This window comes from Chelonia mydas, chromosome 9 (genome assembly GCF_015237465.2).
Source record: "Chelonia mydas isolate rCheMyd1 chromosome 9, rCheMyd1.pri.v2, whole genome shotgun sequence".
Lineage (NCBI taxonomy): Eukaryota > Metazoa > Chordata > Testudines > Cheloniidae > Chelonia > Chelonia mydas.
The window spans coordinates 100471332-100484879 of record NC_057855.1 but is presented as its reverse complement, the minus strand read 5'-3'; the positions used below and the strand labels follow the sequence as shown (position 1 = coordinate 100484879).

The 13548-nt window shown below is 52.1% G+C and overlaps 1 protein-coding gene across 1 annotated transcript in view; it reads right to left on the bottom strand.

Moving 5' to 3' along the window:
• The window catches only part of DLG3 (discs large MAGUK scaffold protein 3), a 177184-nt gene that overhangs the window by 19983 nt on the left and 143653 nt on the right, over window positions 1–13548 (bottom strand). Inside the window, 2 exon segments of the mRNA XM_043522989.1 lie at window positions 1180–1356; window positions 13320–13434. Coding sequence (XP_043378924.1) covers window positions 1180–1356; window positions 13320–13434 — 292 coding nt within the window.

Below are 13548 nucleotides of genomic sequence, written 5' to 3'. Positions count from 1 at the left end.
CGCCAGGAATCTGGAGGGGAGAGGAGCCAGTGGGGAGCCCAGCCCTCAATAAGCTGATAAGCTGAAGAGTGTGCCTTACACAAAGGGCCCCTCAGGGGGAAGGAGAGGGTGTGGGCTGCCCCTTTCCAGGCACTCCTGAGGAAGGACAGATGGATGAATCGACAGACATGTCGCACACAGGCACACAGCAAAACAGCTCACCTCTAGGAGGGATCAGGGTGAGGACATAGAAAGCCTCTCCCCTCCCCTCAGCTGGTCCCCCTGGAACTAGGAATGGGGTTTATGCTAGGGTCACGTGTGCAGAGGTTGCCCGGGGAGCAAGCTCCACTAGAGAGGCTGAATTTTGCCCCAGGCCTTCATCCCGTCACACTGGAAAGCTGCCCAAAGGACATTCTCAGTCTCTGCAGACCAGGACCCTCCCCTCCCCGCAGCAGGCAGATCCGATTCTGCCAGGAAGAATTGGGCACTGCCCCTGCAGCAAGCAGAGCTCACCTGTACCCACTGGCACCTGCACGTTCCAACCCCTCTGCCCAGCGACAGAGGGGAGTGAAACCTTGCTCCCGTCTCACACACCCCAGCATCTGTTTCGACATTAAACCCACAGAAACCACAAGCAGAGCTGGTGGTTAGCTGGTTCCTCCTCTCTCTGGGCTCTGTGGTTTCACATTGGATGGGACCTGGCTCACAGACAGATCCTCAGTGGCACAAGGCACAGGCTGCATGGCTCAGGCATCAGGGGTCTTGAGCTCCTCAGGGCTAGCAAGACTGGGGACTCCCCAACCCCAGTTTTCAACCATGGCAGAGCCAGACTCTCATCCGGCTGAACAGGACCAACTGCTCTTCTCGTCTCCTCAGCTGCTCTTCAAGGAAGTCACAATCCAGGTCACTTCAGGAGAAAGGGTCTCACTGCAGACCTATCACCAACCCCTGCTTCCTATTCGCCCCGACCTTGATGGTGCACAGCCCCACGGGGGACCAGTGAGAGCCGCCTCCTGGCAGCTGCCAGTGAGGGAGTCACACATACAATTGGGGGTGCGAGTCACTGGCATCACCACCACCGATGGCTCCTAGCAGCTGGAGCAGGTCCATGCAATGCCACATAGGTGCAGTCCCTGCGCTTGGCCAGATCCATTGTGGAGAATGGGGAGAGGGGAACAGGGCTGCTGCAACGACACTCACCTTTTTTTGCTGGGGATGACCCCAATCTGCTCACTTTCTCCGTGGGGGGTCACTAGTCTCGCTTGCCACCACTCATCATCTGAGGCATTGATAACATGCAGAATGTCCCCATAGGAGAAGCTGAGCCCCTGGCTCGGCAGGCAGCTGTCCCGGGTCCTGTCATAGTCAAACAGGGCTCTGCAAAGGAACAGAAGGAGAAGTGAGACTCTCCCCTGCTGACAGTGGTGCAGGCCACTCCAGCCGGCGAGTCTGCCATAGCCAGTGGCTACTGGATGGCAGGTGGGTCAGACCAGGGCAGACCAGGCAACATTCCATAACCTGCTGGGGCTGGGCACCCCAAGGGAACCTGGCCAGGGTGGAGTCACGCGTTTGGGACCCTCAGAAATCAGTTCATTCCTTATTCAGACCTGGCTCTGCTGTGAGGACCTCTCCCAGCCGGAGACATCGACCCAACAAACAGAAACTGCCTGCATAAGCCCAGCCACCCGCATGGTGAGCCATTTCCTGGGCAAGTGATACCCCTGCTACGATAGAATTTGAGGCCCCTTTGTCCCCCTCCATTCCAGCAGGACCCTCTGACCGGTGCTGTGTTCCCCTGGCTCAGGAGGGTAGGGAGGCCAGAGATGTGAACAGCACATTGAAAAGATAGATTTTAAAAACTCCTGCAGGCTTCCAGGATCTCTGGTTTCCTAGTAAAATAGAGCAGGTGGGTTTATTTAACCTGCCAGGGTCTCTCTGACATCCCGTAACTTCTTCAAGCAGTTTCAGCCCTAACCAATGTTAATGATAAAACATCTGCATTGTCCATACACACCACACTCGGGCTTCCCTCTCCAAGGGATGATGGGAAAATTCACTGTAGACAGTCAGCCATAAGCTCCCCTTGCTGATGAAGTATTGTAACAGATCAGACAACAGAGACTCCTACAACATGTTGAGGGGTTATTCTCAATCATGAGAGAAGCCCTCCCGATGTGCTAGTAGAAATGTAAACTGGCTGAAACATGAGAAGAAACTGGGGAAGTAATAACCAGCAGAGGCTGTTGGACCAAGGGGGCAGGAAAAGAGACTGGGGGAGGCCAAAAGTCAGATTTATCAAATTCCCTTCCATCAGATGAACCTGCCCTCCAGATGCGCACAAAGGTGGACGGACGGAGCATGGAGATGCCATCCTTGCTCTCATTGTTTAACACCACCAGTATCCCTGGATGCAAGAGGAACCTCGGACTGCAGGAGGAGGGGGAGGAGGGGAGAGACCTGAGGCTTTGGCACTCAGAACACAGTTGCAGAGTATGTGCAGTCTGGGCTTCTTTTCTTTCTTGAGATACCTGAACCATGGACCAAAGATCCCAAATGCTGGCATCAGCCTCACTGAGTGCACTCACCCTGCGGGGCTGGTCACCAGCCTGCCTTATTAGACAAGAGGGACACACGCGACTTTTGAAGACACTTCTTTCTTTGTCGCTTCGTGAATTAATTTTCTTTGTTACAACACTGAGTCCTGCTCCCTGCTCCAGTGGTTTAAACAGCAGGAGGCTGTACTGAGCTTGTTCTGATGCAGCCCAGATTTCCTTGAGGAAGTTACGGATAAAAGAAAGCACATCATCTCTGATCTCTCTTCCAGAGAGACCCACTATCCTCAGGTTCCTTCCTCTTGCTCCATCCGCCAGGTCTGTCAATTCTTCTTTCAGCCAATCACTTGCATTTGTTTTTTACTGATTCAACATGCGGCTAGAGATTCTCTGCCTTCAATACTCCCAATCCAGCAGAATTTCTTGAGAAAGTCACGATCCAAATCAGCTCCAGTTACATTCACTCTTTCATGCAGTGTCATTTGTTCAGAAAATACATGGGCCTTTTTGCATGTCTAAGAACAATTTTTGTATTGCAGCATCAGAAAGGCTCGGAAGGGCCCATTCCACATCAGAGCAATCTCCCCACAACTGCTTTCCTGCTCTGGGTTTGGAAAAGTTGCCATTTAATATTTTGTATGGGATTAAATGAGTCCCAAGGGTGCCTTTCCACTCCTGATCAGCTGAGCTGAGAAGCTAGCAGCCTTCTTCCCCTGCCCCCTCCCCCAGGACCTCTCCTTGGGACGTTTTAGGCTGGCTACATACTGTATGCGAAGCAGTAAAAGCCAAATGGCTGTAACCTACATTGTGTGTGCAATTATTAACTGACAACAAACTTTATCAGAGCAATAAAGCTGAAGCCTGTGCAAGCCAAGGAATGCCACAGTTAAAACACGAGAGAGAAATATTCAAATATCACAACACGCATTCTAAAAGCAACTCAGCTCTTGCGCTTGCCAGCTTCAATCTGCCGGTGTCCAATACCCACTCCTCCTGCATCATAAACCTTCCCAAAATAGGCGACCTCAGTCAGCTGCACTCCACACATAACCCACACACTGTCCTCCAGTTCCAAGCCCACTACCAGCCACGTACACCTACTCTCCATAGAGAGACCACACTCAACCCTCTCCTATCCAAACTACCCACTATGGTCAAAGAGACCCACTGTATTTTTCATGTCTATTCCAGAAACAGCTTCCTCCCACACGGAGCAGAAAACCCAATCTAGCAGCCGGGACAGGGAGGACAGCAGCAGTGTTCTCTCCTTATTTGCCCTTTGGATGTGAGTCAGACATTTCTACACCCAACAATCTGCACCCTATAAAGGCTGCAGAACTCATAGTAGACCTGTTCTCCAAGCCAGGCTGGTCCACTGCTCATTTAGCAAGGAGGAGAGAAGGGAATTGACAGGCCTGCAGAATGCGTTACCTGTCCTCTAGAGGCAGGGACTGTGAGTGTTTCTAGAGTTGTGGTTAAATCCCTTGTAGATGGATAGGGACCACTACACAAACAGGTCAGGACATTTTACGAATTTACATTGACATTTTACATGTGTACATTTTATTTCAGAGACTGTGTGAACTATGAATGTGTCTGCATATTTTTCTACCTTCCCTAAACAGTTCCCTTCCACACTTTTAAATGCTTCCCGCACTAACAGTTTATCTAACGTATTTCATTTACGATGCAGGAGTTCCATCGTTAATATTTCCTAGCAGTGACAAAATTACATCTAAAGTTCGATCTGATAATTTCCATTGAAGGGAAAGGAACAACATTACTTTTACTATGCAAGTTCTGAGGGGAGTGAATACAGAGCATATACTGGAACCCAAACCGCAGCCATATCTGTGGAGCTGCTCCTGAGTGGTTCCACACGGCAAGTTTTTAAATGACCTCAAATTTCCAAATCAGTGTGACCTGCTTCCTTCACACAGACACACTCATTCTGCAACAAATGCAGGACGACAAGTGAACTGTCACAGCGCGTGCCGCACCTGGCTGCAGAATGAGGCTGGAAGCCTGGCTTCACAGCCGTCTTCACTCAAGCTAGATGAAAGCGCTGTTAACTGTCATTGTTAGAGGACCCTTATGTTCACTCTAAGATGCAATTAGCTCCTAGCTTCCTGTGATCAAGTAGGATCTAACACAACACACACAAAATCCTCTCTCCCTGTACTTGTCTTTATTCTGTGGCTCTAAAGCAGAATTGGACTACAGTAGTTCCCTGCACAGACCCTGGCCCTGGCTTACTCTCAAGATGGCTTAATCCCAGGCCTCTAATTCATCTCAGAGAGTCACTTGGCCTTCTCTCATGCAGAATTGGTCCTTGGTTGAGTTAGCAAAATAACTTTACATCTACACAGAGCCCCACAGCCTGATGGCCTACACCACACACTAGTGACTGTCCTACTCTGTAGTAACTCTGCTCACTGACCAGCTGGGTTGAGTTTTACCTGGGCACTAGCTTCCCAGGATGATTAGCCAAGTAGTAATTTGGGCTAGACCTGTTAGACAACTACAGTGTCAAGTCAGAGTAACAAAGCGGTTTGAGTGATTTTCTCCAAACTTGCAAGAAACCTTTTTTCTCCATTACCTTCTGAATTATTGGGGAGAGGCAGGGGCTAAAACTAGAGCTTCTAAGAGAACCTTTAAAAGGACAGCGACAACTCGAGATCTAGTCTTCCTAGTTTTCACGTCCAGCCCATGAGCCCCAGACAACATTTGTGCATTTACAATCACATTCCCCTATTTTTCATGTGTTCTTCTCTCCTCTGTTGCTGTGAAACACCCCTCCCCCCCCCGCCCCAAGACAAGAAGGGAAGCAGTGACACTAGCTAGACACAGCATGCTGTCACACACAGGAAACACGCTGAGGCCAGAGAAACTCTTTTCTTTCTCTAATCACTTTCAGTTCCAGGAACATTAGGTGAGGCTTGTAACTGTGGAAGGTACATGTCTCAGTGTGATTTTTTAAATTGATTGCGTCCCTTTAACATAGATAACAAAGCAACAGGCGTGCTGTGTATCTCTGTGTATCTCATGCAGCCTTCTCCCAAACCGTGCCTTTAAAAACTGTTTTCCTCCTGTGTATAAAAGGAGCCTCTCCTCTCCCTTCCCTGAGCACTACCCTGGAGGGGGATCTATGGCTCACAGAGTTCTAAGTGGGATGCAGTAGTGTGGGGAACCCTGTGACCACAGTGAGTCCGGCATGGCTGTGGTCAGGAGAACACCACCTGTCCCTTGGGCACACCCCTGCTGGTAACTGCTGACCCGATGAGGAAGTCGTGCAGGCCCTCTGAACCAGTGCAGTCACCACAGAGGAAGCCACATTCTCGTCTCTCTCACACCTTGTTCTCAGCTTCCCTGGCTATGTTTTTTCTGTGGGATCTTTATTCCCAATGAGCATGACAAGGTCTCAGCAGGAAAGACCCAGGAAAAACTCGAGGCACTAGCAACAGACATGAATATCTCTCAATAACCACAATCCAACCCTGCCTCCACAGAGCCATTCCACAGCCACTCTTCAGAGCAGACCTGGGAGTTCAGGGGCTGACAGGGCCCTTTCAAAACTGAAGCCAGCACATTCAGATGCCAGCTCAGATTTGCAACCTCGAAAGGAAGCCTCATGCTGTGTTTGGAGAGAAATTCCTTGGGATCCACCCCAGCAACACCCTCTGCTCCAACCGCAAGTGCAGGGAAGCCAGGTAGAGAGGCAGAAGTGAATCAGATGTCCATGGTCTGTACCCTCCACCTGTGCTATATTCACCCCTGCTCTAGCCAGCCTAGTGCAGTGGTGCTGCAGTCAGGAAAGCCCTTTGGGACACCTGGGATTCCGCACGGAACAGGTCACAATGCCTCTCAACATCCAGGGAGAGGAAAGAAGAGATTCCCATTTACAGCCCCTTCACACACGGGTCACAGCAACTACTGCAGCACAGCCAGGCTGGGGAGAGCGAGTGATCCAAGACAGCTAAATGGGCATTTCTGGAACTTCTGGACTACAGCAGAGGGAATAAGGCACTTCAACATCCCAGGCAATTCCTGGAAGCAAAAGCACTTGTCCTAGGACTCTGGTATCATGGGATCCCTACTGTGGGCACTGCTTCACTCACAATGTTGAGCACACCTGCAGCGGACAGAAACCATCTACACTAAAACCAGGGAGCAACATTAGAGGGTGGGGGTTGGGGAACTTCACAGAAAACCCAGCAGAGCCTTAGCTTACTGACTTTGTCCAGTTTTAAGCATCCCAGATAATCCAGCCCCAATCTGTCTCCCAGGAGACCATTCCTAACTTGTTAGACAATAATGGACAAGCCACATCCGAAAACACGCTACTTTTTTGTTCAGCAGTAAACTCGAGACTAGGAACTCAAGTCAACAGGTCAGATGTAGCATCCCCTACCCCAAGCCCAGGGTGAGGGAGCCAACAGCAGAACATGGCAGGGTCCTTTTAGGTAAGGGCACATAACCCACAGAGAGGTCGAACTCTTGAAGCCAATGAATTAAAGCTCTGTGTGTGTGGCTGGCACAGCCTGCTTGGGAGCAGAGTGATTAGGAACATAAAGAAATGTGAGAGCCTAGGAGAACAGGTCAGGCAGGTTCCAGAGTGTAAACAGGCCCTTTGAGCATTCCTTCAGTCTCCAAGCTGGGAACTTGCTGCGCACATAGCATGTACATGCAAAAAAACCCACAGTCTCTGCCTTTAAAAGACACAGGGAGCTAGGGAGTTGGCTGTGTATATTACTACAGGGTAAAACTAGTGGCTCACAAAGGAATTAACTAAGCAGAGTCCAGCCACCAGATGCTCAGCAGGACTAACATGGCCAAAGAACAAGAGGAGGGAGAATTATTTAACCATTCCTCTCCTGTGAGACTAACCCAGGGAGAATAAAAGCTAGTGATGTTTACATAGCCAAGGCCGCTGAACCCTGGCTGCAAGGCTGAATCAGGTCAGAGAAAGGTTTTGCTGCATTTCTGGCCACACAGCTGCACATGCACTGCTCTCGGAAGGTACGTCTACACTGCAGTCAGACACCCAGGGCTATCCCGTGCCAGCTGACGGGCTAAGGGGCTCAGGCCCTTAGCTCCATGTAGACATTTGGGTTTGGGAGCTCTGGGACCCTCCCACACCTCACAGGGTGCTAGAGCCTGGGCTCCAGCTCAAGCCTGAAAGTCTACACCACAATTCAACAGTCCCTTAGCCTGAGCCCAAGTCAGCTGGCGCGGGCCAGCAATGGGTTTTTAATTGCTGTGTAGACATACCCTGACTACACTGATGTTAGATCATCCAGTGCATGGTCAGCAGGGTGCGCCTTCGGGGAGCCAGGCAGTGTTCAGAAGAGCTGTTATGGCTTGAAGAGATGCTGTGTGCAAGCTGCTTCTTCTTATGCAACAGCTCTGCTACCCTCGTGTGTCAGGAGAAACTGCTGTTGCCCTGCAGAGCCAGCACAGATTTGGGAAAAGGGAACTGGGCTCCAGGCTGGCTCAAAGATCAACCCAACTGTCCGATCTACCTACCTAGGACATTCCCAAGGGGTTGGTCACCTTGCTATCTCAAGGGTTAAGTAGTCTGAGCCTCCAGATGCAGCCACAGAGGCAGACCCAAAGAAGGCAAGATACTAATGAGAATGCCTGCACTCTGGCACCTAGCAGTACAGCAATACGTGCTCTGTGGCTGAGGCAGGCATCACTTTGTGGAGGGTGTGAGGACAAAAGATCCATACAGGTTTCACTGAGAGTAGCATCTGACCTGCAGAATCTGCATGACCGTGACAACACAGGAGAAGGAAAGCTGCCCATGGGCCTCAGGGGGAGTTTAACACTGGCAGCTAGAAGGTGAGCGGCAAATCCTGCCTGGGATTAGCAATCTGATGCAGAACATGGAGCCGCGCTCGAAGGCCTCGCCTAGACTAGGTGCTCATTAGTGCCGATCATCGGCCAACAGAAGCATTCTCAGGTTCAAATCAAGGCTGGATGTTGTTCTAACGCATACCTTGTGCGGGTATAGGATGCCCTAATCACTGCAGTCAGGCACCTGGGGGCAGGGAGGAGAAACTGTGGTTCTATGAATCAGTGATACCAGGCTGCGCTGCACTGCACTGCCCTCCTCTTTGAGTGATTTTTGGGGGGGGCGGGGAAACATACCCAGCGCTGGAAGTGAGCTGCCTTATGTCTGGGATTAAAGCAAAAAGCAGACCCATGGAGAGTACAACAGGGCTCCACAAATGGGCACGACACACTTGACTAATTCCAGACCCCAGCGGGATTCAGCCAGGGCCCCAGACCATACACACAGCACGGCCGAAAGCTGCACACCACCATTTCCAAAGTGGCTTAGGGATTCTAGGTGCCCTATCTGAGACTCTGCAAGGCCCGATTCTTGGGGGCAGTAGATGGGGTGCTCAGTGTTTCCTGACAATCAGCCCTCATTGGGAGCCAAGATAAAAGACTCGGCCTCAGAATGCACACAAGGCTGCCCTGCTCTGTGAGTGACAGCAATTGTCTGGTGTCTCCAATGCCAGCCCTGGGGAAAGGCCAGATGACTTAGAAGGAAGCCACTCTCTTCAGCTGCAACTGCCAGACTGGAGCAGAGCTATGGGCATCCAGCTCAGTACCCCACTCTTGACAGCAGCCAGTACCAGATGACCCTGAGGTACCTAGGCTTTGGAGTGGGAACAGAAACTAGAGCATTCAACATAGCAAGAGGGCCAAGGCAGGGGCAGCACAGCTGGCTGGTCCCTGGCCTCACTCCCAGTTACATGAGCATGAATATGTTTTACATCTATTTCCCAGCCCAGGTAAAGCCTTATCCAGGATCTTTGGAGCCAGTTCAGATGCACTTTGCCTCTTGGGGCATCACAGGGCTGGCACTGGGGCATGATGTCCCATGAGTCTATTCATAATGACCTACATCTCACAGGGGGAGGGGGACGTCCAGTGTGCATTAAACTATGGCACAATCACATTATCTTACAGACAAGGTGAAGGGGTGACTTGACTGCAGTGTATAAGTACCTATACTGGGAACACATATTTAATAACAGGCTCTTCAATCTAGCAGAGAAAGGTCTAATGTGATCCAACATCTGGAAGCTGAAGTCAGACAAATTCAGACTGCAAATTTTTGACAGTGAGAGTAATTAACCATTGGAACAATTTACCAAGGTTCACGATGGATTCTCCATCACTGACAATTTTTAAATCAAGATGGGCTGTTTTCCTAAAAGCTCTGCTCTAGAAATGTTTTGGGGCAGGTCTCTGGCCTATGCTATACAGGAGGTCAGACTAGATAATCACAATGGTCCCTTCTGGCTTTGGAATCTAACAATCTATAACCAACGGCAGGGGAGGTCTGGGGTATCCACAGCCAGGGAATGCAGGTGCGTTCATCTCAAGAATAGGGGGTTATTTCCTGCTTTGGAAGACAGTGTGGCAAACATTTCCCCTACTGATGTCATGCCATGCACTGTGGGATTGCCTTGGAGGACTGACTAAGGCAGTTTGGCAGCAAACCTAGTAATTACTGTCCTGTCCACAGCACGACAGCTCAACCAGTTTCATCTAAATCGTGCTCGAAACTACCCCACCCAGAAGGGTTGGGGCAGGGCTCCTCAAGACAGGTATAAAATGGCTTTGAGAAGTGTGGTCACAAACCACAGGAACCACTGACAGACTATGGCCCAATACGGTTTAACCGGACTGCCATTAATGACAGCGGTTAGAGATGAGCCAGGGGAGGGGCAGGCTGAGGTTAAAAATCATGCTTCAAAAGGGATGCTCATCAGTCACCCAGGCTTGTATGCATTTATGCATCCCGGCAGGAAGGAGTGGGGTGGTCATCTGAGCCATATCCCATGACCAGCCCTTTCCAGAAGGAAGGCAGATGTACACACCAGCTCCTGTTTGGCCCAAGGGGGACACTGCACGACCTCCCCACAGGGCCTGACACCTGGAAGACACAGAACACTACAGGCTGATGGGAGGCTGACAGATCCACACTGCGACGCTCTCATGTACAGGTGTAGCTTCTCTCCTTGCCCCTTCCCCAGGTGCCCCAGGCAGTTTGGGGGAGCAGAGTGAGAGGGAAAGATCATTCTCTCCTGGCTAGTCACCATCACTAAGGGAGCCAACCTGCCTTCTCATTGGCCAAGCACTGCAGAGAACAGGGAACGGTCACACTGCCCACCAACCCCCATGCCCTTCCACAGCTCAGCTCCCGGAACCAGACTGTGATATTGCACCCACCAGCCACCCTTGGGCACCATCATCTTCAGTACCCAGCACTTGGGTACGCCACTCAGCACAGCAGCTCCTGGCGTTTACTAAGACATACCCCAGCCCCCATGTCGCCACATGCAGCTTGGCTCGGCCTCCCAGGCTGGACCCGAACTGAGAGGGTGACAGCGTGAGCAGGGCCCGGGAATACCAAGGGGTGCCTCAAACCACAGCTTATTTAGCACAGGCCCTGCACCTTTTAATTACAAGCCCGTGAGGGAAAATGCTAGTCCTCAGGGAAGCGACTATCAGAGACAGATAACCTGCTGCTGGCCGAGCGCCTGGAGTTACAGAGAAGGGCCAGCGTCCCCTCCAGCAGAGGACCCAGCACTCCTCTCCTGGGAGCTCCACGGGCTCTGCTCTCCCCTGGCTGGAGTGCCACAAGACAGTGAAAGGCTCGCACAGAGAGTCCCATGCAGGACCCTTTCCTGGGAGTTCTCATGGGGCTAGGGTACAGCAGAGACAGTGGACTAGAGCCATGAGGAGAACTGGCCCCTTGGCTCAGTGACAGCCCTAGGCCAGGACTCACCACAGAGAGGCTTCCTGTGCTACAGGACAGGAGGTAGGGCCCCAGAGCAGGTAGAGCCCTACAGACTCTCTACACAGCTGAAGCAGCCTTTACTGCAGCTGGCAGATTCCCCTCTGGGAAGCCCGCTTGGAGCCAGAGGCCCTACTCCCTCCTGCGGCGCAGACAGTGCTGGGTGGAGATGTGTGGGGTTATTTTAATTAGCAGTTTAAGAAAACACTTAGTCACTCACACAGCCCTGGGCTAAAGAGAAGGGGGCATGGCTGGATCCCTGTAAGGGGGAGCCCTCGGTGCTACAGCAGGGATCTTGGGGGGGATAAAGGGGCTGTAGCAGCTGTCACTTAACCCGTCTCGTTCCAAACTTGGCTCTGACCTATAAGCATGTCCAGGGATCAAAGCAATAATCCAGCTAAGAGCTCCCCTCCCCTCCAGCCAGATCCTGCCTCAGGGATGTATTGGGGGGAAGAGGGGAGGAGAAGAGGGGAGGAGTTCCACAGAAAGCATCCTACACCCCGACCACAGCCCTTGGGGGTGCAGCAGAAGTGAAAGCCCCAGCCCAGATCTCCAGTCCTCCCCACTGAGGGTACGAACCCACACCCCCAGTCGCAGCCAGCAGAAATTCCCTGTGCACTGCATGCCAAGATGAGCTCTGGGGGCTTTACATCTTCCACGGCATCCATTGCAGCCTCTGCCCGAGTGGGGCTCACTGCACCACGGGGCTGGCTTGCTAGGATGTGCGCCAAGTTCTGAGCGTCACCTGCTTGCCTTCCCTGCCCCAAGTGCCTCCTACGGGAAAATGCAGGGCACCCCTGACCACGCAGAGAGGACAGACCTCGGACGTCAGGATTCCAGGTTAGTGCTCACTCCAGCCCCTGGCAGACCCACTTGAATTTCTCCTCCTATTGCCTGTTGGTCCTTTCAGTCCCAAATGGCCCACTCCCTGGAGAGTCAGAGATAACACTGCCCTGTGCCTGGATCTGCCACAGGCTCTGTGCAGAGAGACCAGCACTAGAAAGCGATGCATCTCAAAAAGGGGGAACTAGAGATTCAATGCAATGCAAGGGCTACCTCAGTGCAACGTTAGGGCTTGGTATTATAGGCACCAAAGTCACAGCTCCCTCAGTAACATGCACTTGGCCTCATGCCTCCAGGGCGGTCTGTATCAAGGGCTATAATGAGGCGAAGGTTGGACAGCACAGACTCTGCACAGGTAAACGGACCTAGTCAGGGCTGCTGTGGAAGCCAGAGCGGTGGGTTGAATCGTCAAGCTACAAGGTTGCACTTAGGTTCTATTTCCCCTCAGCAGGCACGGCCTGGGGGCCAGAGACATTTCTAGGAAGATAGGTTCAGCCAAGCTCCCGCCTCCCTGGGTTAAGGAGGGTGATGCAGCTCACAGCCTGCAGGGCCCTCAGTGGGCTCCAACAGAACTGCATTTGTCAGCCAGCTTCTGCTCAGGCCTGGCCAGAAGGGAGCCCCTTGCGGAGGGCACATATGCACCACGGCAGGGGACTGCCTCTCTGGACTGTGAAAAGCCACCTTGCCCTCTGGTGAAGAGAAAAGTCTCCTGGGGTGCTGCAAGCAAAGGGAAGAGATTCTGCACAGAGACTGGCCTGGTATAAACGCTCAGAGGTGGGGCCTGAGCTGCAATGACCTCTGCCCAGCAGGAGCTAGTCACTGCAGAGGTCCCCCACAGTAGGTGACTCCAAAGGACGGACAGAGCACCCGACACTTCACTGCAGCAGGGGTGGGGCATTGCAGGCAGAACAGCCTCACACTGCAGTTTACCAAGGGAAGGCTTGGGGTGAAATCCTGGCCCAATGAAGTCAATGGGAGTTTTGCCTTTACTTCAGATGGGCCAGGATTTCACCCATAGCATCTGAACTAGGCCACCCAAACCTCAGCAGCCCCAGGGGTGGGTGGTGGGTTCCCTGCAGCCCCCTCCTCGTGAGCCTGGGAAAGGGGGAGGAAGTGTACCTTACCGGACATAGAGAGATCTCTTCTCGCTTGTCCGGAGCGAGCCCGACCCAGAGCTCATGCTGCTGTTCATCATTTGTTCTCTTAAGTCGTGGATTTTGGATTCGAAGCGGCTGTACTCTACGGAGAGAGAGGGATGGTTAGTGAAGGGAAGGAGCTGGCTGTCATACCCCCACCAAACCATCCCAGTCCCACGGAGCAGGGAGAGCCAGAAAGCATGTTCCTAGGTTAAAC